This window comes from Pyricularia grisea (genome assembly GCF_004355905.1).
Source record: "Pyricularia grisea strain NI907 chromosome Unknown Pyricularia_grisea_NI907_Scaffold_2, whole genome shotgun sequence".
Classification (NCBI taxonomy): domain Eukaryota; kingdom Fungi; phylum Ascomycota; class Sordariomycetes; order Magnaporthales; family Pyriculariaceae; genus Pyricularia; species Pyricularia grisea.
In genome coordinates this window covers 1,622,770-1,647,735 of record NW_022156717.1, presented here as the reverse complement: position 1 = coordinate 1,647,735, position 24,966 = coordinate 1,622,770, and the positions used below count along the sequence as shown (strand labels likewise).

The following is a 24,966-nucleotide window of genomic DNA, read 5'->3' as shown; positions in this document are numbered from 1 at the left end:
ATGTACGTAGCAATTGCTCCCAGAGATCGATCCTTCTTGTCACACTGGAACACAAAGTATAAAAACAAAACAAAATAAAATAAAATAAATAAACCGTCGGATTTTTGGGCCAGAGTTGTTTTTTTGTTCGTTGTTGCAACTCTAGCAGACACTTTCTCTTTTTTTGAGAAAAGAAGATTCGGTCGGGGTTAGCTTTCGTCAGAGCTCCCGCGCGACTCTCTCACATTCAAATCCTCAATTCTCACTCTGTACACACACACCACGGTACAACACAGCCTCAAGAACGTGTCTTGTATGCCGTCCGCCAAGACCCGAGCTTTCACAGCTACAGACCCTGGTCCCAGTTGGTGATTGCGTACCTGTATGGGTCCCAGTGTTCGCCATGTATTTTCTGATTGGTCATACCTGGGACCCTCCCAAGCCTCCCCAGCTTGGACCCTTGCATGGCCAACTGGTCCTTCGGGTTTCCTCCTACTTTGTACTGTACGACGCACCTGACCCGTTATAGTGGGGAGCTCATAACGGACTTGTCAAAGCTCTCGCCCGTCGATTACTAACTACCTCCTCCTGTACACACTCTCAATACTAAAATATCTGCCATTTTTACTAGACTACCTAGTTGAACACAATCTGTGGTAAACTGATACATACACCCGAATCAATCGCTATATACAACAAAGAGTCAACAGCTTCACAGCTCCAGTCGGAAAGTAGCTACCTCAAAGGCCCTGAGCTCAATCTCAAACTTGCCATCCTTAAACTCAACCTCGTCTCCGTCATCTTCAAGAATGTTCACCTTGCGCACCTTCTTGACATCCCAACTGGTCTCTACCGCGCCCCGCGCTTTTCCTCCCAGGCTGTCGTAGATGCGCAAAATCACACTGCGTCCCTTGCGGGCTGGGAGCAAGCCAACACTGACATCCTCGTCGTCCTCACCACGCTTGACCGTGTCCAGGACCAATGACGGATTACCAGTGACCTTGATGGGACACGATGCCAGCATTGTCGCCACCTCATCCGCCGGCTTCGACAGCACCGTCAGCTTGTTGTTGAACTCGATCGCTCGGTGCACTGTCGTGTGACCCAGTCCACCTTCGTGTGGAAGAATTGCCCAGCGTATGTGGTGCTTGCCCATGTCTGCATGTGCGTCGGGCGCCTTGGGTGCCCTCAACAGCGATAATCGCATCAGGTTTCCAACTGTCGCAAACCCGTACTTGCTATCATTCAGAATCGACACGCCGTAGCCGTTCTCTGACAGATCTGCGAAGCGGTGGCAGCACACCTCAAACTTGGCCATATCCCAGGTAGTGTTGTAGTGCGTTGGGCGCTTGATGATTCCAAACTGCGTCTCGTACGAGGCCTCTGTGTTTCGGACGTCGACGGGGAACTCAACCTTCAAGAACTTCATAGTCTCGTGCCAGTCAACCTCGCTATGCACCTCCACGTGCGACTGCTGTCCTTGAATGGCAGCAGAAAGACTGATGGTTGTTTTGATAGAGCTGTTGTCGCTGATCTTGGTCTTGGTCACCACGCTAACACGATGAGCCTTGTCCTCGGCAATCTCGGTTGTTCCACTAGTGAGCTCCTTGCGGCTGTCAAGGTGGTAAACCTCAACGTCCCATGCTTGCCAGTATAGCGGCTTGTCGTCGAAAATGACAAACTGGTTGGCCTTGCCTCCCTTGGGGATGACCTCACGACCGACCCGACGGTCGTACATCGAGGTGATAACACCGTTCTTAACCTTGATCTTGAGGTCGTCATTTTCCATGATAAACACGCCATCATCCTCCTGGCTGACCGAAACCTGCTTCTTCTCAGAGGTCTTGAAGGGATGCACACGCAAGACGTTTCCGGAACCACAAGCAACGGCGCCCTCATTCTCGTTAATGTCTATGATCTCCTTGCGATGCCACGGCAGGGTGTTTAGAGCAACGGCACTTTGAACGCTCGTAGCCTGGACATCGGACAAGCCAAGAACATCGTAAATCTCCTTTCGTACACGAGCCGCAGTGTCGAACAGTTTTGCGTATAGCTATTTTGTGAAAAGACTTTAGTATGATCTTTTTTCTCAAAGGAATATAAAAAAAAGGCTTGGTTGGAAAAGCATTACTAACCTCATCAGAATCATCGTAGCACATCTCAATGGAACTGCCGGGCAAGCAGTCGTGGAATTGGCATAGCAATGTCCACTCCCACATGTCATCAATTTCCTTCTTCGGGTACTTGTACTTATTGTCCTTGATCGTCGCAATGGTAGCAAGGAACTCAAGATCCCGCAGAACAGTCTCCGACTTGCGGTTGTTCAGCTTATTATTGGCCTGGGTGGTGTACGTGCCACGGTGCAGCTCAAAGTACAGCTCGCCGTACCACGTCACAAACTCGTCTGCCTTGTTCTGAAGCTTGTCAAAGAAGTCGTCGACCGTGTTGCCCAGGTGGAGTCTGGGCAAAAGTCCAACCTTGTCGCTAATACCGCGGCAACGGCGTAGCTTCTCGAGCTGTTGCCAGGTAGGACCACCACCTCCGTCGCCATGGCCGAAGATGAGAAGTGAAGTCTCGTCCTGGTTCATCGACTTGTGTTGGGTAATGCTCCTCTTGACATCACCAAAGTTGGCTTCGGATGTGTACGTCTCTGAAGGTGGCATATGACAAATAACCTGGGATCCATCCAAAGCAACCCAGTTGAAAGTGGTATGGGGGAACTTGTTGATGTTGTTCCAGCTTAACTTTTGCGTCAGAAAACGGTTCATGCCAGCAAGACGACAGATCTGGGGCAGCTGGCTTGAGTATCCAAAAGTGTCTGGAAGCCAAAATGTCTGACACCGCTTCCCAAAGTTACCCTCGAAGAACCGTTGACCGTAAAGGAACTGGCGCACGAGTGACTCTCCGCTAGGCATGTTCGTATCATGTTCAACCCAGCTTCCACCGATCGGGTGGAAACGACCCTCCTTGATCTTTTTCTTGATGCGGTCAAACACGTAAGGATAGTCCTCCTTGAGCCACTTGTATTGCTGCGCCTGCGAAACAGCGAAGTGCAACTCTGGGTACCGATCCATCAGGTCGCACTGATTGGACCAGGACCTGGCGGTTTTGCGCCTTGTTTCGGCCCAAGGCCAAAGCCAGCAGGTATCGATATGGCAGTGGCCGATGCCGTAGACGAGAGCCTCCTTGTCACTGTCATACACCTTGTGCGAGTTGACGTCGCCCAGATACTCACGTGCAATTTTGCGAGATTTCAGGATCGAATCCTTGTTGCCGAACTCAAAGGCCTCCATCATGTCTGTAGCGACCTTGAGCGCTTTGTGCTGCTCCCACGAATCCTGGGGAAATTCCCTCGCTGCATCACCAATGATCCAGTGATCGACAATCAGCTGGCGAGCCTCGGGGTTAATAGCGACTATCTCGGCTTTTCCGAGCCGGAAGTATTTGTTAGGGTCTGGGGGTTGGATCGAATCTCCAGGCGCCACGCCGAACATGCCGTTGCACGCCATCTCAATGTATATAATGTGCTCCTTGCCATCGCGGAAGGAGTCGGGGATGACCCACTCCTCGCGCTGCTGCTCGCTCAGGCCCTGGATCGGGTTGCCCTCCTCGGTCCATACCATGCCCTCGTTGCCTGCGTTCCAATGAAACTCGAGGAGATCCGCCTTGAGCATGTGTTCAGGGATCTTGAGCTGAATCTTGAACCAATGCGTCGACCATGCCGGACCGAACCAGGCGCCGACGTCGGTAGGCTCGAACTCGTGGGACGTCGCCTCGTCGAACTTGGGGCGGGTTTGGCCAGGAGCGTCCCAGACCGAAAGCTTGACGTGGGGTGCGCCTTTGGCGACGGCCTCCTGAAGCATGCTGCAGGCCACAGAGTCAGCATATGCTCGACAGATGGTCGTAGACAAGAGCAAGCCATGGTTTATAGTGGCGACTCCTTACTTACCCTACAACATTCTGAACAGAATATTGGCCTCCATCCTTGAATTGGTTAAGACGCTCCTTGTAGATGTTCTCAATCCATTTGCCAACAGGTTTAGGCGCCTGTAAGGGGTACGACTTGAGGCCGCCGGCGGCGGACTTGCTCTCGCCGCCCATGATGAATCGATATGTAGGTCTCCGCTCGCGGAGCGTACAATGTTAAGAATCTGCTTTGCCGCTGGTGTTGCTACTGTTGTGTCACTGTCGTATAAGAAGGACAAGGTCGGTTAACGGTCAACGTCCGACAAATTCATCAATTGCTTGTGGAAGCAACAGCAAGCGCGTGCACCGAGGTTAACAAGGAGTCGTGAGGTAGCTGTACCTGTAAAGCAGCCAGCTAGCTTTGAGCTGGGACGTTGATCCAAATTACAATGAGCCGGCCTTCGCTGCAAGTGAAGGTAGGCAAGCTCTAATGTTCAAGAATACAATAAAATGGAGAGAAAGTAGGCGTAGACCTACTTGGTTAGAGCTACAGAAGGGAAAAAATTAAAAAAATCAAAAGCAGAGAATTGATGGAATGGAATGGAATGGATGGGGTAGAAGGATGATGGATGACGAATTGACAACGCTAAAACCTTTTTGCTTTCGAGGTCAGCTGTACCTCTTCTCTCTTTTTCGAGCTATCATTGAGGAGGAGCTCCGCCCCCGCACGGCGGCAAGTTACCTTGCTTTACTATGTATGGAGCTCCAAAGCAAAGCGGGCGTCTGAGCGGGGGAAGCCCCTGCAGGGTTACTCCTACCGGTAGGGGGAAGTTCAGGCCCCGACCAAGCCCGATTGGCGGTCATGGCGCTGGGCAGGTGCGGGGTATAATGGTTTACTTTGTACTATGTAAGTGCTAGAGTGGAGACGTTTGCTTTCATTCTCGTATGTTAGTAGAGACCGAAATTTTTGGCTCAGGTTTCTTCTCCTCTTCTTCGATTTTATTGGAAGCTCCGATCATGTATCCTTTTTTTAAGATTGGTATTTCTACAGCGATATCCTTGTTGACGAAAACACAGTTCACCAGAATCGAGACGCGGTAACTGCGCGGTCAAACGTGCAGACGGCGAAACAGCTCCGGTTTGTTCTGGTTTGGGTTCAGGTGGAGACTAATAGATACCAAGGTGGCGTTTGAGCTTGTCTAAAGATGGGATCAACTTCCCAAGAACTCCAAGACCCGATCAGGGCTACTTTGACCACGACTCCGACCCTGCTTTTGTCTTCGTCCCGTTACCTAGATTCGGGCTCATATTAGGTAATTTGTATATTCCACTTACCCGGGATGTCCTCGGACGATCCTTTCAAACCGAATTGTTATTTACCGAATAACTTGCAAATGGTATGCTGTCATACAACTGTTAGGCCTAGCAAGAGCAGCAGCTGAGTGTTTTTATTTTTATTTTTATTTTTTAATTTACGTGGTGACCACCTTCGCAACTCTATGCGCACAATAGAAAAAAAAAACGATATTTACTGAGATTTCCAAGATACGGCCATAATTGCGCACCTGATATAATCACCTGCATTCCGTTGCTCAAGTGACGCTGCCGTACTGTACTGCGGCTGCAAGTATAGGTTACACTGCACCGAAACAGTACAACCACAACCTGCATTCAGGGCATTGTTAACCACATCCACAAAAAGGAAGTTCTTGGGAGGTCCACAAGTCTACTTGGAGAGAAACAAAAAGGGTATGAAATATGTAAACCACCGGAAACGCTCACTAAGTCACGGAAAACCAGATGCCATAGTACCAAAATGAAAACCGCCCAATATCCAACCATTAAACTCCGTTCAACATGCAGTTCCCATACAGACTATCCCATGGCTTTAGAACCCCCCATGCCTCTCATGCAGCTCTTATGAGGTGTGACTGCTACTACTCTCCAGAGCTTACTTTGAGGCAACCTCACCAGTGAGATCCTCCATATCGTCATCGTCATCATCATCGTATTCATACGAATAGTCATCCTCGTCTTCGTCGTCGTCGTCCTGCTCTGCAACACCCCTTAAGTCCCCGACATCCTCGCCGCCTGGCCTCCACCGCCTCACCTCCTCATAGTCGCTCCCACTATCGCTCTCATCCTCGTCCGCCGCGAAATCCAAGGCGCCCAGCAAGGGTACTTCGATCCTTGCTAATTGACTCTTGATCATTCCGTCCGCGACGGCAAACAGTTTGTCGTCACCGTCAGTGGTACTGGGCTCCGCGTCTATCGAGAAGCCGAGCTCGTCTGTATCGATTGGCTTATCCAAGGCAGCAGTATTGGGCGAGGGCAGGACGTCCTTGGGCAATTGGCCGATCCATTTGTCGACCGTGGCCTCAACCCGTTTCTTCTTGCTCACCCCGGCCGGGGTCGGTGCCGTCGCCGCCGAGCGCTCAGAAAGACCCCTCCGGAACTGACGCTTCTCCCTCTTGCGGCGCCGCTGGATCCGGTCGCGCACGTACCAGGCCACGACAAGCATGGCGGCCTGTGTCATCTCCTGGCACTTGGCCCGCTGTAGGTTGGCCCAGGCTTGACACTTTTGATGCTGGTAGTTGGCGATGGCCTGTGACCGCTGCTGATAATATGCTGCGATGCGTGAGATCAGGGCAAGGTATCGCGGATCCATGTTAGGGGTCGATGAAGTCGTGGCCGCGTTTGTGGGGGTGGCGCTACTGCTGCTTCCGAGGTTTGGACAGTGACTTGATGCTGATGAGGGTTGTGTGGAATCCGTGGACGGTGTGACACATGTGGCAGATGTTTTGATTTGTGGTTCGGTGTTCTTGATCTTCGAGTCCATTGCCGCCGGTACCTGTCTGTTCAGAGTAGTCGGCTTCGTCGAGAGCTGGGGTGTCTTGATTGCAAAATCCAAACAGTCCGGCGGAGGAGTTATGGGTATCTGTGGTTTGAAGGGCAGTGAGGTGCCTGTCAAAGGTTCAGAAGTGGCAGCCATACTATCTCCAACAAGTGGCCAAGATCGGGTTTTCCGAAAGGGGGTCTCTCGGTCTAGTCGCTGGATGTACTTGTGGTTATTGTTGTGTGCCGCCCACTTGTGCGTGTGTATAATCAAGAAGTAGCCTCAAGAAGCCAACGATTTGGATGGCGGTAGGTGTGCTTATTTTATCCAAAAGCGTACAAACTGTAACATGGAGGTATCGTTATGTATATCAGGAAGAAAACCCCAAAAGGGGTGTGAGATCTGGGCAAGGAAGGACAAAGAGAGATTTATAACTTGGTGTGTAGCAAGTAGCACTCGCTACTTACGACAGGATGTCAGCGAGTCGATAAGACAGGAGAGCAAAATGGGACGGCATGACACCAGCATGGTCATATCGGTGAGGTAGGGCATGCAGACAAGGGGCACCCGATCCGAGGGGGTGGGACGGACAAGCGCCGAATCAACCAAAGAGCATGTCATGACAGCTAGTTGGGCCCTTGGATCTGGCATTTTTCCTGGCTTGTCACCAGTGTATTGGTGAGGTTGTTGTGCGAATGGGCGTGGATGACTGGGCGGAGTCGTCAGAAAATCGTTCGAGAATCGGTTGCAGACGTGCCAGAAATGGGGCCACTGCATTGTCGACAACCTCACTAGCCCCCACAATCTCTGGCTTGCGCCTTCCCTCAATGCTTGGCGGGGTCTAGAGAATAACCGGCGGTAACAGCAGCAGAATTTTCAGTACCGTGGTTCATGGCAAAGGAAACAAACAAGACCCCAAAAAAGAAAGGAGCTGAGTGGATGAAGCCACTTTGTCGTCATTCCATCGGCCCAACTGCATTCCAATTCGGTGATTTGGACAATACCTTGGGTACCTTCCTACGTATGTAAGCCCGACTAATGGAACATACCCGCTTAGTGAAGTCACTCTGGTCAGTTTGTCAGTTTATTTTGCTTTTCTTTTTTTATTTCTTTCACCATTAATCTGTCGCATATGAGCGAAGGCAAATATGCACCCGTACTTTGGCCGCCGGACGCTTTCATATCCCTTTTCTACCGATCGGTAAGTGGGTGCTCCAGCAATGTCGATCAGAGTGGTGGTACCAGTTTAATCGTTCGTCAATGGTCGACAGACAACGCGACAACAAGTGATTCAATATATTTCACCACGTGCTACAGACATCACGCACATCGACGTGGGTATCCCCAGATTATCATTAGTTTGGACAGTCGACGGTAACTTCGAATGAGGGGCTACTTACCATCGCAGCTATGAAATAATCAAGCATCAGCATCTACGTGGTAGGTCAATATCCGGGGATAGAACGCGACCAGGACTAGACGGACACCAAGACCAAGGGGGGAAAAGCAAAGGCACAAGCGTGGAGTAAACCCACACCACACAAACTCTACGACCTAGCCAATCAATTCCACCCCACCCAATTAACCGTTCAGAACCAATAAAATCCCTTCACTCAAAACTTCCATTGACAAACAGAAAAAAAAAAAACTATACATCAAATGAGCTGATTCCCGCCATTAGCCGTTGGCGTCCCCAACCCAGAAAACAGCCCATGTTGATGCTCCAGTCGCGTAGTTCCCCCTGCCAGGCGGCCTACTTGCGCATTAGCAACCGTTGTGTCCTCCTCGGCCCGTCCTCCGGATCTGTGAAAAGGCTCGATCTCCCACCTACTGCCGATGCAGAGGGGTTGGAGACCGGTGATACTCACGGCGCCTCACGCCACACCTGGCCACATCGCAAACCGTCACTACGACCTAGGCACTTGCGCCTGCACCTACCTAGCACAGTCGGCGATGATGGCTCCATGAGTGCCAGTCGTGTGCTTTCAGGGTTATGCTCTCTTGGTCCCGTGGGCAGGTCGCCCATCTCCTTGCCTGCTTCGATATTTCACCAGCAACAAAGCTATAGGTATCAGCAACTCAGGGGGGTCAAGACAAGGACGACTGTGAAGCTTGATGATCTTCCGACTGTCACATGTGCCAAGACCAAGAAAAAGGTTAAGCCAGAGCAGTCGGCAAATCCCAAGTCTGCCAGTAGACGGACCGTCATCAAGCTTGAAGACTTGCCTCAGGGAGTAATAGAGGATGCGGAGTCACTCCCGCCGCCTGAAGATGAAGGCCCAACGTACCCTACCGTAATTCAGCAGGCGCGTCGGAACATGAACAGGTTTGACAACTGCGTACTGCTAACCCGCGTTGGTGGTTTCTATGAGCTTTACTTTGAACATGCCCAGGAAATAGGTCCGCAGTTGAACTTAAAAGTAGCCACGAAAAAGACTGCCGCGGGCAATGTTGCCATGGTACATTTATCTCCTACCTGCCTTTGAAGCTAAGTAAACAAGGGGATGGGATTTGCTTGTTGGTTGAATGTTTCTGATGTTTGGTGCATGGAACCTAGGCCGGGTTTCCCTTTTTCCAGCTCGACAGGTTCCTCAAGGTCCTAGTCCAAGACCTTAACCGATATGTAGCAATCGCCGAGGAGTTTCCGAATGATGCTGGCGACAAAGTCAAGTCTGGGGGCCTCATGCATGACCGTCGTGTTGCCCGCGTCATCACTCCTGGGACCTTGATCGATGAGAATTTCATGGACCCCTATTCAAACAATTATGTCATGTCCATTCACCTGCCAGAGCCGCCCGCAATCACCCTGCCTGCAGCTGAGAATATCTCAGCCGCCGCCGCCGCAGAATTACCTACTGTACCTCAACCCTTGATGGAAAACATCCCCAATTCCCCTATTGGGCTCGCCTGGCTAGACCTATCCACCGGCCACTTCATCACCCAATCCACAACCCTCGGCTCCCTTACTTCAGTCCTCTCCCGCATTGGCCCAAAAGAGATTGTCCTTGATAGGACCATCGCGCCTCATGCGTCTGAAGAGCTACTCGCTCTGCTGGCGGAAGAAAGACGACTGTCGACGCATGCCGAGCGGCCAGAGGATTGGACGCCTGCCGACTGGGCTCCGATGCTCGAGTCCGAAATGCAGCCACAGTCCATGGAGGCATTTACGGCTGAGGAGGTGCAGGCCAGCAACCTGCTGCTCCACTACGTCAAGGACCGCCTGCAAAATATCAACATCAAGCTCCAGCCGCCCCGCCGCCATCAGTCCATGGAGGTCATGTCCATTGACAAAAATAGCATGCGCTCGCTCGAGATCAAGAGTACCATCCGCGACGGCGCCCTTCGCGGCAGTCTGCTGCATGCCGTCCGCCGCACAGTGACGAGGGGCGGGGCCAGGCTGCTCGACGAGTGGCTGAGCGCTCCCTCTACCTCGCTAGACGTCATTACCGCCAGGCAGGACCTCGTCTCGCGTTTCCTGCAGGACGAAACGTTGCGCGACAGCGTTGTGCTGCTTCTGAGGAGATGCGCCGACTCGCATCGTCTCGTTCAGAAATTTGCCCTCGGCCGCGGTGATCCCGACGACCTCCTCGACTTGTCACGCACTATTGGCGCCTCGAACGATATCGTCTCGCTTCTAAAAAGCGCCGTCGCGACGTCCACTGGGCAAGGAAGCTCGGCCCCTGAATCGGGCAGCGATTGCCTAGATGACTTGGTCAACCGCATCAGCTTATCCCAGCCTCTCGCACTCGCCAAAATGATTCGCAAGGCAGTTGATGAGGAAGGCTTGGTACAGCGCCATCAGCTTGAGGAGGAGGCGGCCGGCAAAATGTTGGAGCTGGCAGGGCAGGTTGTCACGGCCGCGGGCACAGCGGACCTCGCCAACGTGCTGCCCAAGTCAGTTCCCACAGCAACCGCCAACAAGCGCCGCGCCGCACCGACGACGTCCATCCGCGAATACTACAGCGCCGATAACGATGCCTGGATCATGAAGTCCAGCGCCAGCAACGCGCTATCGAGACTTCATGCTGAACTATCAGGCCTACTGGATGAGCGCGCTGAGCTCCAAGAATCCCTCCAAGCTCGCCTCCAAGCTTCGACCCTCACCCTCAAGTGGACCCCAAACCTCGGTCATATCTGCCATGTCAAGGGCAAGGACGCCCGTGCGGCACTAGACGGCGTAAGGTCCCTATCCTCCTCCCGCAGCACCCGCTCCTTCCATCATACCGAATGGACCGACCTAGGCGCCCGCCTCGACAAGGTCCGCATCGCCATCCGAGCCGAGGAGCAGCGCGTCTTCCACCTCCTCCGCCGCGCCGTTGTCAAGGCCCTCGTGCCGCTTCGACGCAACGCCGCCGTACTCGACGAGCTCGACGTCGCCACCGGCATGGCTCGTCTCGCGCACGAGCGGGGCTGGATCCGCCCGGTAGTGAACCACGGCACCGCCCACGCCGTCCTCGGCGGCCGCCACCCGACCGTCGAGGCCGGACTCGCCGAACGGGGTCGCTCCTTCACCGGCAACGACTGCTTTGTCGGCTCGCCGGGCCACGGCCGTGTTTGGGTCGTCACCGGCCCCAACATGGCGGGAAAGTCGACTTTTTTGCGGCAAAACGCCCTCATCACCGTCCTCGCTCAGGTCGGCTGCTTCGTGCCGGCCGACCACGCCGAGCTCGGTATCGTCGACGCCCTCTTCAGCCGCGTCGGGTCCGCCGACGACCTCTACCGCGACCAGAGCACCTTTATGGTCGAGATGCTCGAGACGGCCCAGATCCTCCGCAGCGCCACGCCCAGGAGCTTTGTCGTCATGGACGAGATTGGCCGCGGCACAACGCCCGAGGACGGCACCGCCGTTGCCTTTGCGTGCGTCGAACACCTGGTCAAGGTCAATCGGTGCAGGGCCCTGTTTGCTACACATTTCCATGCCGTTGCAGACCTCGTCGTCGCGAAGGCTATGCATGCGGCCGAGGGTAGCACAGAGGGCGTCGAAATGTATTGCACTGACGTTGAGGAGGATGCGGGCGGGGGATTCATCTACGTGCACAAGCTAAGCAAGGGTGTCAACAGGCAGAGCCATGCACTTAAGGTCGCACGCCTGGCTGGTCTGCCCGATGCCGCTATCAACGTCGCCAAGGATGTGTTGCAGAAAAGATTTCAAGTTCCTACGAGTTGATGGTTTGGGAACTATTTACCCGGTCAAATACAAGCAGCGATCTGTACATTTAGACCTGTACATTTGAAACCCACCTGTATAGTATTTAATAACTTCACGTGACATTTTTCTTTGCGGCATCTCATGTCTTACAGCCTACGTGCACATGATATTGTCCTTATTTCGGAATGGGTATTTGTGGTATAAGCATCTGGATAAACACTTTGAAGATGTTAGCTTCAGGCCTCTATCAAGAATAGATATTTGTATAAAATTTGAAAGTGAGGCATGTCTCATAGGGTGGTGATGGGTTGTCATCAAATGAGTTTTCAGGGTTAAAAAGCTCTTGACAGTTTTTATAATCATAGACACTGCTGAGGGAAGTGGGTAAAATAAACAAGCGAGAATGATTTGAGCTTACCTATTCTGGTAGATGATACTCTGCTGAGGCACAGCACATGAAAGCTATCATCATATCACGTCATCAGAGACAGACCGTTGGCCATTACTTCATTTCATTTCGTGTAGATAGGTGAACTGTTTTCGTCCACATGAGCTAGGTTTCCACACTGGCCAGGAATGGCTGGCCTTGACAAGTCGAATCATGGCGTCGTAAAGGCGTTTAGTCGAAGAGACCGAAGCCCATGTCCTCGTCGGACTGCTCCTCCTCAGACTCCTCCTTCTTGGCCTCAGCGGCCGGGGCGTCGCCACCGCCGGTACCGGCGGCAGGGGCCGACGAGGCGTAGGCGTCAGGGTTGGCAATGCGGTCCTTGAGCTCCTCGACGGCGGGGAAGCTGTACTCGGTCTCGAGGGCAATGGACAGGATGTTCTTGTACGAGTTGACAAGCGAGTGGATGACGGAGGGCCAGGTGGGGAAGTTGAGGGCCAGCGAGACGGCGGCGATGGTGGCGATGGCCGAGCTGAACGTCTTGAGGAGCTGCTCCTCGCCAATGTCCAGGACGCTGGAGGGGAAGCAGTTGCCCTGGTCGTAGACCTGCTCGATGGTAAGACCGTAGGTGAAGGGCGAGATGTTAAGCATGTTCAGCAGGGTAGCCTCGGAGGCTCCGACCTTGCCACCAGCCTCAACGAGCTTGAGGTCCGTGGTGATTTCAATGGTACCACGGGCAATCTTGGTGGGGACACCGAGGGCCTGGAAGAAAGAGGTCTTTCCAGGCTCCATACCGGTGTTTCCGGCAGGAATCCAGACATCGTCGGGGGCGACAGCACCGGCACGGGCGGGGGCCCTGACACGGTTCTCGAGGATCTTGTCGCGGATCTCCTTCAGGTCGCTGTTGGTGAAGACGAAACCAACGTTGCCCTTGACGAAAGGCAGGAGACGCTCGTACTCCGGAGACTCGGAGATGAAGGTCTTGAGGGCACGACGAACCTGTGGAGAAAGGAAAAAAAGTTTTTGTTAGCATGTTTAGAGCTTCCAATGTTTGTATCGCCCGCAGACGCAGAAAACTACTTACCATGGTGTTCTTGCCCATCAGGACAACGGCCTGGCCACGGAGCGACGAGCGAATCTCGTGCATCTGCTGAGAGCTGACATTGTCGACGCCGACGATGAAGATGGACTTGTACTCCTCGAGCAAGCCCTTGAGCTTGTCGAAGTAGCCAGCCTTGTTACCGGTCTTGCCCCCCATATCTTCTTTTTTTTATGAAGGCAGGATGTTTAAGGGCGAAGAGGACTTGTGTTGTTTGAAGAGGAGGAGCAGAAAAGTTGCTGATCCTTCGTGATGTTTTTTTTTTGGTACTGGAGAGGTGTGAAAAGTTCAACCGTTGCTTCCCCTCTGCGATTTTAGTTTTGGTGTGCGCACAAACGTAGGGCAGGCCCAATATGGACTAGCGCAATCGTTTGCAGAGATGTGGGGCGTTTTTGAAAGCGGGTGGGGGTCTGATATTTCTGATGTATAGATGAGGTTGAGTCATGTGATATCAAATTTGGTTGGTGCTGAGGAGGAAATTCGAGGTCATCGCGAAGAGGTTTGAGTGTAGCGGGTTGAAATACTCGCACTAATTGTACCTAACTGTTTCTTTATCAGTTCTGGTCCTCGTATCTACCAACAAAATGCAGCTGCCTTTCCAGCGAATTTTGGTCTGCGGAGAGGTCCTCTTCTGCGCTCAAGGCGGGACCATCCACGCTTTCAATACCAAGGACCACTCATATCTGGGAAAATGGGATCATCCTGATTCTGCAAAAGAGGCAGAAGCTCAGAAGAACTTTCCAGCGCAGGAGACTCCCAAGCAAGCACCTGAGGATGCCAATGATGCAGAGGAGGCCATCGAGGAAGGACCACCCTCAAAACGGGTAAAGCTGGACCCCAAAGCCAGCACTTTGGCTGATACTGCTGCAACCGGGTCGCCAGCTTCAGAGAATGGGACAGGAGCAGAGAGCACGAACGGGAAAGGAAAGGGTAGGCCCAAAAAGGGATCGAGAATGGCCGCCCCTATACCATCTGATCTTCCCTGGATTGCTATCCTAGTTGCGACAAGCGATGGTCGGCATCTGGTCGCAGTGTCAGGCCATGACAAGACCATCTGGACGTTCTCGCACGACGGTTCAGGGAACCTGGTGGAGCTGAGCAAGCGCTCGATGCCAAAGCGGCCATGTGCCGTGGCGATAACCGCCGATAACCAGACAATCATCTCGGGCGACAAGTTCGGTGATGTTTTTGCCCTGCCGCTCATCGAGTCCGACACACCCATTGCTGTAACTACTCTCGTTTCCCGCTCGGAGAAGAGGAAGGCCTCCTTCAAACCCGAGGCAGACGAGACGACCGTCCACTCGATGCGGAACCTGCGCGCCCTGGCGAACCAGAAACTACACCTGGAACAGCACAAGAAGAACCCGGCCGAAGCCGAAGATGCAGATGCCAGCGGGCCGGCGTTCGACCATGCCCTTCTCCTTGGCCATGTATCGATGCTGACTGCACTTGCCCTGAGCAGTCGTCCGTCCCCTTCCGATCCCAGCATCATCAGGCCTTACATCATCACGGGCGACCGGGACGAACACATTCGTGTCTCGCGTGGCATTCCGCAGTCCCACGTGATTGAGAACTTCTGCCTCGGTCACGAGAACTTCGTCAGCGACTTGTGCATACCGACCGTACAGCCGGAGCGTCTCTTGATCTCGGGAGGTGGCGACGCTGATCTTTTCCTGTGGGACTGGCCGAGCGGCAAGGTACTGGATAGGCAGAACCTGCTTCAGCATGTGCAGTCGTATGATAGCGCGGCAACAACCTTGGCAGTTTCAAAGATTATTTCGTTTGACAAGCTCCAGGGTGAAATGCAGACACATCACATGGTGGCTGTGATTTGCGAACGGCAAGTGAATTCTTCTTTTTCCGTCATTTGTAACGATCAAAGTGATATCTTTACATGAGCTTGGCTGACATTAAAATGCATACAGAGTACCTGCTATCTTCCTATATGAGATCAACGAAAGTGGCAGTTTATCTCATAAACAGACTGTTTTCCTCCCGGCAAACCCGCTTGATGTTGGCAGCAAAGACGGTGATCTAATCATCGCGTTGGACACGACTTCCGAAACCTCCCGGGTATCTTCGGAATATGGAGATATTATGGGAGCCAACACTTGTCTTGTACATCTTGGTGAAGAGGGGCAATGGTTGGTCAAATCATTTTCTGTGCAACCTGATCGAAGCCTCATGCGCGATATTACGAAAGATGACCTCCACAGGGCATTATATCCAATCGAGAGCTTGAGGAAAGCTCCCATCGAGGAACGGGAAGAAGAACCTGAGACTACGGAGAAAACGGACTAGTGCAGCTACTACATGCTCTAGCGGTTTTGTGTCCTGATGCGCAGCGCCTTCGCTTTGTCGCGTCGAGGCCAACAAAGAATACAAAAATTCGATGCCATCATGTGTTACCCCTGCCAAAATAGTTTCCCAAATTCTGAGACACGAAGTTCCTGCTCAGTCAGTAGACGGCAACCCTGGCCTTTTCCAGACACACTGCATCTTGTCAAAAACTATGCCAAACTCGTGCACCTCCACCTCGCTGGCCTCGAGGAACCCAAATGTCTTGTACAGTCTCCTCGCGGCACCCAGCTCCCGTATCGTGTTAAGCCTGACCTCTTTGAAGCCGACCTCGTCCACAAACGCCATCGCGGCCGCGAGAAGTTTCCTCCCGGCCCCGCTGCCGCGGACAGAGTCGTCGACGATGAAGGATCGCAGGTGCGCGACGCCCGGCAGGCCCAGATCCTCACCGTCGATGAAGATGACGCCCACGATCCGGCCGGTCTGGGAGTCGACCGCGGTCCAGGCTTGGTTTTGCGGCCGATCCAGCCGCTTCAACAAATCAGCCAGCGATGCGGACAGGTCGGCCTCGAACTGCATGCCCCAGCCGTGGTGTGTGGAGAAGAATGCCGTGTTCATGTCCATGGCGCGTGCGAGCAGCCCCGGACGGTAGCCGGCGTGGATGGTGACGGCAGCTGGCTGCGGTGCAGGTTGCGCGGTTGCAGCAGCTGTGCTTGCCGCCGTGGCCGCTGCGGCTGCCTGAGCCGCCTCCTGACGCATCCGCAAGGCGTACAGGGTCGTTGCGTACAGCTGCAGACCGCTCACGATGGTGGCTGCCGCGGCCGGGTCGACCGTCTCGGCGGCGGTCAGGGCAGTCTGGACCTGGCCGGTCGCCATGTCATCGATGGAAGCCAGTACGGCGCGGCCCCTGCTCGTCACTTGACGGCTCGCCACATCGGCACCCTCCAGAACCGGCTCCACCAGACCGGCGTCTACGAGTTCGCTCACGGTCCGGGCAAGAGTGTGCTCGTCGAGGCGGAGGACATGGCGTAGGTCGGCATCAGTGGCCACGCCCCTCTCGGCGATCTCTATCAGGCAGTGTATTGCTGCCGGCGAGAGGCTGGTGTCTGCATACGTTGAGCGGAAGAAACCCCACTCGCGCGCTAGCTGGCGGGAGGCGGCCCTGATTTGAGGTATGTATGGGTCTGGGTTTGGGGTTTGGGGCTGGGCTACGGTGCAGTACATGTTTTGGGTTTTGGGTAGGGTGTAAAGTACTTATTTGTGCTATATTGGCAGCAAAGGTACAACTATTAGTAGGTACCTAGTTGGACAGGATGGGGTATTGGGTTAATTATCTGGTTGATCAGATGGATGTCACTAAGATTTTGGTCTCCTAGATAGGACCACCTGGACTACAAAATGGACGAAATGATCAGCCCGTACAAGGGAGGATGAAAGCCAAGAACGGTATCGGATTCGGCGAAACCCCTCATCTGGGGAGTGACGGGAGTGACTCTTACTATCGACACACCAGGTACGTCGGTATACGGAAAACTGTAATGCTCCGAGTGCCGCACGCAATAACAACTACGGGCCCTCGGCTAAAAAAATAAATAAAAAATATAAAAAAATGTATGGCCCCAGACACTCGGTTAGCATGCAGGTGTAGCTAGTAAGGCTGACGTTGACCAAGCAAGACCGAATGCGTTATCGACTGTTTGTTGTTAGCACCCGTGCAAATAAATAAATTAAAACTTGGCCTGGTTTGGTCTTGAAACGAATATGTCCCTTGCCGAGGATTTGTTGGTTGTGATTGATAGACCGGCCTTGCTGATATAGGCTGAAAATCCTTGGATCGATTGATTGCAGGGACAGATTGCGCATTGCTTCTTGACGGAATGGCAATGGGGCCTCGGCAGGGACTGATAAAGAATAGAAAAGACACGTCGAAGAACGGATGAAAATGCATATCAAGACGGGAGCGGAGCTAAAAAGAGGAGGGAAAAAAATGCTATTCATGGGACAAGGAATAATGAGTTCAGCATCAAATAAGCATTAACATTCTTTTGAGACACGCACTAAGCTCGGAGAAATGGAGTAAATCCAAGCTTCCGGTGAGGTATGCACAGATTAAAAGGATCGAAGGATTACAAGGCATCGATTCACCAGCCTATCAAAATACCTGATTGGCAAACTGAGACGATAGACGGCTTTGAAAATGATATGATTTGAGGGTACTTCAAATAAAATAATCAAATCAGATGAGACAAAATTCGAAGGCGAAGGCGGAGGCCGCGCGTATTTACCGTGTCCCATACGACCTCCTCCCAGAGTAGGCCAATGCATGCCAAGATTTTCAGGCAGAGGCTGAGCGGTCGGACGAGGGGGGTTCGTACCGAGCGGTTGTAAGAAGCCAAGAGCTTAGCACATAAATACCAGCCGCAGCCAGTAAATGTCTTTTTTGCTGACGACCTTGATTTGTACCTTGCATGTCCACCGCCCCACGCACTTGGGGAAAAGCAGTAAGTAGTTCTAGGTCTAGTCTAGTTGTTGGTTGGTTTGAAGAGTTGGAAGGAATATCGGCAAGTTGCCTATTTTGTAAAATTGGATCCAGGCTACGGTGCAAACATATACCACGAAGTACTGGTAGGTAGAAATACTCAGAAATAGGAAATAGACCTATCTCCAAACAATATGCTAGCCGCTTACCTAGTTGGATTGGTGACTCGTAGATACATGGGCGACGCGTAGTTGCATAGGGGCAAGGTAAACAAATACGAAGATGGCTTTTATAATTAACCCGATGAGCCGTCGGACATGGCTGATATAGTTGCACCGTAGCTCCGAGCTTTGCAAAAATGCTAGGCTTGAGTAATGCTAAAAGCACCCAAGTAACTGATAACCTATGTCGCAGTAGTAGTAACGAATATAACACTAACACACACACACTATGGCGTTGAAATTGTATTTCGCGGCACTACTACATAGTAAAGGTAGGTCAGTATTCCAGAGAAGGACGGATAATGGCTTATGGATTGATTTGAATTACCTTTTACCGTAAATAGGTAAGCTATGTATGTTACCAGGCTGTCGGTTCCAATGGGCCCAAACAGATAAAATGTGAATCGGCGTAAATCAACAACTCCGCACCCCACCTCCACTGGGCTGGCACAGTATGTACTACTTCGTAGATAGAGAGCCCAGGCCTAGGCAGGCTGGGATAGGCACGACACACTTCGTCATCGAATTCATCCGCAGCCTTGATTCCGACTGCTACTTGTGTACTTTTGCTTCTCATAAATTAACGTAGGTAGTATCCGGTTAGGTAGGTATGTATATTGAACATCTATAAAGTAAAACCATCCTAGACTCGACCACGACTCCGCTCCCCTCAACCATAATCCACTCCTTTCCCACCAAAGAACACACCTTATTTTTTAAAACAATTGCATTCCTATTCTAAGTCTAGTTCCTTTTCTCCGGGAATAACAAAAAAAAAACACCCGCAACTTTAACATCCTGAAACGAGACGCACGACACGCGTTCCAACACTTTGAAATTCCCCTCTGTGAAACTTACCTGCTTGAGCGATCGCGAGGCCTCAAGCTCCATCTCAACTTCGATCGACAATCTGCTCAACTTTACCTGACAAAAGCCACGTGGGAAGAGCTATTAACCTGAGCGAATGGCATAAAACAATCTCCATACATTGGAGCATTGATTACCTCGTTATTTGAGAGAATTGCGATACAGTCAAGATCCACGTCTGCGACCCAGTGCATCACGGGTTCGCTACCGACATAACAATTTCCCCCTCGGTCCATTCTCTGCCCTGTGAACATTTACTCTCCCTTTGTTTGTTTTTCACCGCATCTTCCGTTCATTTAAAAATAACTGTTCTCGGCATCGTAAACATCATTAGAAATCATTAGCATCATCGTCCAGGCATACTAGCCCAAGATGCTAGGATCCAAATTCAAGCCCATCACCATCATCGCGGTCGTGGGGGCGTACATCCTCACTCTGCGACAGGAAAAATGGTCTATACTTTGCTTCCTTCAATGCTTCATCAGCACATGGCTCGCCGCCTTCTCATGCTGGGGCCTGTGGGCAACCCAGCTCTACCCTAGATTCTTCTCTCCGCTGCGTCACCTGCCCGAGCCGAAGGGCAATTCGTTCTGGAACGGCCAGTTCAAGAAGATTCGTGCCGAGGCCGCTGGTGCGCCCATGCTCGAGTGGTAAGTGTACCCTGAATCACTGGGGGACGGGGTGAAAACCACAAAAGTCCCACCGCTTCCCAACGTAGCTAAAACATGTCCTACAAACTCCAATAGGGTACATACGGTCCCCAACGAGGGCCTGATTAAATACAAGGGCTTGTTCAACCGCGAGCGCCTCCTTCCCACCAGCCCCAAGGCCCTCGCCGAGATCCTGGTAACCAAGAACTATGACTTCGCCAAGCCGGAGCAGATGCGAACCACCATCGGGCGCATCCTCGGCATCGGCATCCTCCTGGCCGAGGGCGACGAGCACAAGGCCCAGCGCCGCAATCTCAACCCGGCCTTTGCTTTCCGTCACCTCAAGGACCTGTACCCCATCTTCTGGGCCAAATCGCGCGAGGCAGTCCAGGCCATGACCACCAAGGTCCTGCAGGACTCTGACCCCGCGCGCAAGGGTACCAACGGCACCGCTCCCCAATTCATGCCGATGGGAGACGATGTTGCCAACGCCCAGCTGCCTCCTGGCACAGCATTCATGGAGGTCGGCCAATGGGCTTCGCGCGCCACGCTAGACATCATCGGCGTCGCCGGCCTTGGGCGCGACTTTGGAGCCATCCGGGACCCAAACAGCCAGCTGAACTCCACCTACCACTACCTCTTCAAGCCGTCCCGCCAGGCGCAGGTCCTCGGTCTTCTGAACGAGGTCCTCCCTGGCTGGATCATCACGCGGCTGCCCGTGCGTCGCAACAATGACATACACCAGGCCGCAACGTACATCCGCAGCGTGTGTCGGGACATGGTGAGGGAGCAAAAGGAAAAGCTCGCGGCTGCAAAGGAAGACGAAAAGGGGTCGCAGGAGAAAGACATACTCAGCGTCGCCCTCCGCAGCGGCGGCTTCACCGACGAGAACCTGGTCGACCAGCTCATGACCTTCCTCGCCGCCGGCCACGAGACGACCGCCACCGCCATGACCTGGGCAGTCTACATGCTCTCGCGCTACCCCGAGGTGCAGGACAGGCTTAGGGAGGAAGTCAGGAGCCGGCTCCCGTCGCCAGAGTCGGGCGAGGACGTCACGAGCGCCGACATCGACAGCATGCCCTACCTCAACGCCGTCTGCAACGAGATCCTGCGCTACTACGGCCCCGTTCCCCTGACCATCAGGGATACGGCCCGGGACACGACCATCCTGGGCAACTTTGTGCCAAAGGGCACGCGCGTCTTCATCGGCATCTGGGCCATCAACAAGTCCAAGGAGCTCTGGGGTCCCGACGCCGACCAGTTCAGACCCGAGAGGTGGCTGGACGACGACGACGACAACGACAAGACGACGGCAAACGGCGACAACGCCGACGGCTCCGAGCCGGACAACCAAAAGAGCAGCGCGAAAAGGGCCGCGTCCGGTGGCGCTTCCAGCAACTACGCCTTCATGACCTTCCTGCACGGCCCGCGCAGCTGCATCGGGAGCGGCTTCGCCAAGGCCGAGTTCGCGGTCCTGCTGGCCGCCTGGATCGGGCGTTTCGAGTTCAGGCTGCGGTACGAGGAGGAGAAGGACGAGGCCAACGTCGAGATAAAGGGTGGTGTTACGTCGAGGCCCGCCAAGGGCATGCACGTCAAGGCCACGGTCGTAGAGGGGTGGTAACTTTGCAACTGTTGTTTTTGCTTTGCTCTTCATGATTTTTGTTAAGTAACAGCTAAGAGATATATGACTGATATGACCCCAGGATTATGTAATGAGATGGCATCAGAATCAAAAGGCCTCATTTCCCATGCATATTGCGAGTGAAATGCGGATCATCAAGCGTCGGTTCGATTCTGCTGTAAAAAAAAGTATCATGATATTGATTATCTCGACGAGAATACCATATAACAAGTGTGCTGCTATATACCAAATCAACAACTCCACCCAGAGACCAAAGATCACTTCCTGGCCCTCTTCCTCTGCGCCTTTTCGCGCTCGTAAGCGTTTGCCTCGCGACCCTCCTCGCTCTGGATCTCGGCGACGAGCCTCTTGAACTTCTTCTCGTACGCCTCGTCCTTGACCTTCTTGATGCGGAGCTTCTCCCGCGCCATGAAGTTGGCGTCCTTGCGCAGCTCCCGCATGGCACCCTTGCGCTCCTTCTTGTGCTCGGCCCGCAGCTTGGCCAGCTCGGCCCGCTCCCGGTCCGGGTCGTAGTGCTTGTTGGGGTCGAACGAGTCCTCGAACTTGGGCACGTAAGTCCGGATCGCCATGGGCTTGTGGTGGTGCAGCTCCAGCGGCCGCCGCGACAGCCGGGCGCTGTTGAGGCTGGCGACGAGGTGCTTCTGCAGGCGCGTGGCTTCCTTGACGACGGAGGGCGGCAGGTGGGGTTTGCAGGCTTTGGAAGTCAGATGTGACAGGACCTTGGTTGCTGGCTCAAAGGTCTCGAAGAATGCCGACTTCCCGCTCCACAAATCAGCAGCGGACGAAAGTATCTTGAGTGAGGTATCCAGGATGGCAGCCTTCAGGCAGTTTGGAGACTTTGTACTGGAGGGTGAGCAGTCATGGCAGTCCAGCTTTCCTACTGTCTCCCCCTGGCCATCCTTCATCCTGATCTCTGGTGGAGGGCGATGGACCGGGAAGAAGCCCAGTTTCTCAGCACACTCAACTGGAGCCAGAGCCAGTATCGTGTTAAGGATAAAATTCATCACCTCTGGAACATAACGCTTAGAAAATGCTTGGTACTGTAGCGACAGAATTGCAAGGTAAAGACCTGTAGCATAGTTCGCAAGCGTTTTCGGCACGCTTTGGCCCAGATACCTCGCCATGGTGAGCATTGCAGGGGTTACCACACGGTGGAAGTGATCCGACGTAGGGTAGATGGAGCCGATGGCAGTCATGATCATCAAGTCTCCTTTGACGAGTGCAAGTGGTCGTTCGTTTCCAACTGCTTGTAGATGCAGACGGAATTCCCGTGAAATCTCCAAGGGGTATGTCTTTGCGAGCGAGTGGACATGTCTGATAAGTCCCTCTATCGACGCAGACGGACCATCCGAGTTGCCCAGATGTGCAATGTGTTGAACGAGAATTCTGGAGAAGACGCCCAGGCGTTCCTTGTTACCAACAGCCAGCTTGGAGTGATACAGCGCTCGGATGCGCTGGATGACCGTCGTGAGTTTCGCCACAGGCACTCCTTTTGTTATCTCCAGAAGCTCGGCATGTGTTTGAGGGCATGGGAATGTGAAAGGAACTCCGTCGCTGTCGTCTTTAGCGTCTCCGTTCGTGGCTGTGAAATCGGGGTTTTTGCTTTCCGTCTCTGTCAACAGTCCCTTTGTGAACTCGTCTTCAGATTCGTCGCCATCCGGTCCAGCCTCGCTGCCCGAGCTTTCGGCATCAGACTCGTCATCCTCATCAGAGTCCTCCGGTTCGATATCGGAACCACTAGCGACCAGATCATCGTCTATTATGAAATCATCTTCATCATCAAAGCCTAGCTCGGTCGCTGTTGGTCGCATCTTGATGCCCTTTCCCAGCTGAAACTCGTCATCCTCTTCTGACTCGCCGTCGCCGCTGTCGTTGTCGGAAGATTCTTCTTCCTCTTCCTCTTCCTCATCGCTGACCTCTTCACCGCGCATGCGCTTCAACCGCTTCTCCTCCAGCTCCTTCAATCGAGCCGACTCTTCTGCGGCCTTTTCTTCGTCGGTCTTGGTGCGTGAAGATGGCTGTGCTCTCTTGTCTTGCACCAGTTGCTTCACTCTCACATCGTACGCCTTGTCAAACTTGTCTTTCTCCATACCGGCGACAAGCTTGGGCTGCTCGGCCTCGGCTCCAGGGCGTTCTGGTTTTGCGCTGGTCGAGTACAGAAGATTTCGCAGATCCGCAAATTCGCCATCAATCTTTTCCCTGAGATCCTCGTCTGCCTCTTTAATCTGTTGCCTTTCGTATTTGTGCGCCTTGGACTTTTCAATGATCTCCTTGTAGATCTCCTGCTTTGTCTTTTTCCTTTCTGGAAGCTCCTCTCCGTTCTCTTCATCCGAGTTGTCATCCTCACCCCGCATCCGCTTTAGTCGCGAGACGTTGATTTTGGCGATTTCAGATTCAGTTTCGGAAGGTAGATCGGCCTCGTCAAAGTCGTCCTCGTCGTCAAACGTCAGGGACTTGCCCATGTGCGTCAGGGTAACCTCGTCGCCATCATCCTCCAGATCGAAGATAGAGCCCTTTTTGTGGCTACGCTGCTTCTCCATGGCGAACCGCTGCAATGCCCTCTCCTCGGGCGCCATGGAAGGGTCGTTCTCGCCTATTCGTCGATCCATAATACCGCCCACCTTGTTCCTTCGTTGCATCTCCGTGAGTAGAGTTTCGCGCCTCTGTAAAGCTCCTTCGTTAGCTACTGCTTATATACATGCCCGAGTCAACATATAGTTCGGAAAACATACCCTTTCTTCACCAATAGATTTCGCCACGCCAGGCCTCCCCTTGATTCGCGAGGTTGAAGTGTTGGCTTTGGTGGTCACCTCGAACTTGGGGCCCCTGGCATTAGTGTGGAACTGGAACGGGTTGAACTGTTCCCTGATGCCCTCCAGAGCAACGGATCGCTTGAGGCGCTTTTCCTTTGTTGCCTGTGCATCTTGAGCGCTCTGCTTCTTCTGCTTTTTTGACTTTTGCGGGCCGACGATTCCCTGCTCTCGCAACGAGGCCTTTAACCTCTTGAGCTGGGAACCAGCCATTTTATAAAAGCGGATTCCTCAAAGATTTCCAATGAGGAAAAAGGAAATTAGAAAAATGTGAGAAAATTTGTTGTGATAATTGTGTCAAACCAGCCCAACTTTGTAGTGAAGCTCGCCGCAGACTTCCCCCATACAAAAACTCTCCCGCCATTCGCAACTTTCCCGAAATTTTTTGGTCCCTCAGTTCTTTATCTTATCGGTAAAGGGTGGGGCTAATACACGTCGGACAGGGATGGCCACTTTCAATTCCCGCATCATCAGCGCGACAGTTGTTTTCAACGGCTAACCAAGAGGACTTAGCCTCAATCGGACGTTCAATCATCTGTTTACAAGCTCGTTCAGTATGAATTCAACGTCTATTGTCATTTAACCATTTCCTTTGTCGCTTCACAAGATGGGCTACTGTCGTCCTCGAAGATTTGCAATTCCCTT

General features: G+C 53.0%; 8 protein-coding genes across 8 annotated transcripts; 3 read left to right on the top strand and 5 right to left on the bottom strand.

Annotated features, from left to right (window-relative positions):
• Positions 1-543: 543 nt before the first annotated feature.
• Positions 544-4,489, bottom strand: PgNI_03066 (uncharacterized protein). The gene is made up of 4 exons (XM_031123120.1): positions 4,286-4,489; positions 3,929-4,164; positions 2,115-3,843; positions 544-2,032 (listed from the first exon to the last, which is right to left on the bottom strand). Exons 2-4 carry the CDS (start codon positions 4,078-4,080, stop codon positions 692-694), a joined length of 3,222 nt encoding a protein of 1,073 aa, XP_030984693.1. The 5' UTR covers positions 4,081-4,164; positions 4,286-4,489; the 3' UTR covers positions 544-691.
• Positions 4,490-5,836: 1,347 nt separating this feature from the next.
• On the bottom strand, positions 5,837-6,877 carry PgNI_03065 (uncharacterized protein; the record flags this gene model as incomplete). Its single annotated transcript, XM_031123119.1, has 1 exon — positions 5,837-6,877. One exon carries the CDS (start codon positions 6,875-6,877, stop codon positions 5,837-5,839), a length of 1,041 nt encoding a protein of 346 aa, XP_030984692.1.
• A 1,480-nt stretch (positions 6,878-8,357) lies between these two features.
• PgNI_03064 (uncharacterized protein) lies at positions 8,358-11,888 on the top strand (the record flags this gene model as incomplete). Its single annotated transcript, XM_031123118.1, has 2 exons — positions 8,358-9,180; positions 9,279-11,888. The coding sequence occupies exons 1-2, from the start codon at positions 8,434-8,436 to the stop codon at positions 11,886-11,888; spliced, it is 3,357 nt and encodes a 1,118-aa protein (XP_030984691.1). The 5' UTR covers positions 8,358-8,433.
• Positions 11,255-13,621, bottom strand: PgNI_03063 (uncharacterized protein). The gene is made up of 3 exons (XM_031123117.1): positions 13,340-13,621; positions 12,289-13,254; positions 11,255-12,089 (listed from the first exon to the last, which is right to left on the bottom strand). Exons 1-2 carry the CDS (start codon positions 13,511-13,513, stop codon positions 12,490-12,492), a joined length of 939 nt encoding a protein of 312 aa, XP_030984698.1. The 5' UTR covers positions 13,514-13,621; the 3' UTR covers positions 11,255-12,089; positions 12,289-12,489.
• A 317-nt stretch (positions 13,622-13,938) lies between these two features.
• PgNI_03062 (uncharacterized protein) lies at positions 13,939-15,655 on the top strand (the record flags this gene model as incomplete). Its single annotated transcript, XM_031123116.1, has 2 exons — positions 13,939-15,198; positions 15,338-15,655. 2 exons carry the CDS (start codon positions 13,939-13,941, stop codon positions 15,653-15,655), a joined length of 1,578 nt encoding a protein of 525 aa, XP_030984697.1.
• Positions 15,656-15,808: 153 nt separating this feature from the next.
• PgNI_03061 (uncharacterized protein) lies at positions 15,809-16,876 on the bottom strand (the record flags this gene model as incomplete). The annotated part of the gene is made up of 1 exon (XM_031123115.1): positions 15,809-16,876. The coding sequence occupies one exon, from the start codon at positions 16,874-16,876 to the stop codon at positions 15,809-15,811; it is 1,068 nt and encodes a 355-aa protein (XP_030984696.1).
• A 2,119-nt stretch (positions 16,877-18,995) lies between these two features.
• On the top strand, positions 18,996-21,615 carry PgNI_03060 (uncharacterized protein). The gene is made up of 2 exons (XM_031123114.1): positions 18,996-19,869; positions 19,966-21,615. The coding sequence occupies exons 1-2, from the start codon at positions 19,592-19,594 to the stop codon at positions 21,488-21,490; spliced, it is 1,803 nt and encodes a 600-aa protein (XP_030984695.1). The 5' UTR covers positions 18,996-19,591; the 3' UTR covers positions 21,491-21,615.
• A 153-nt stretch (positions 21,616-21,768) lies between these two features.
• On the bottom strand, positions 21,769-24,534 carry PgNI_03059 (uncharacterized protein; the record flags this gene model as incomplete). The annotated part of the gene is made up of 2 exons (XM_031123113.1): positions 21,769-24,174; positions 24,244-24,534. 2 exons carry the CDS (start codon positions 24,532-24,534, stop codon positions 21,769-21,771), a joined length of 2,697 nt encoding a protein of 898 aa, XP_030983480.1.
• Between the last annotated feature and the right edge of the window lie 432 nt (positions 24,535-24,966).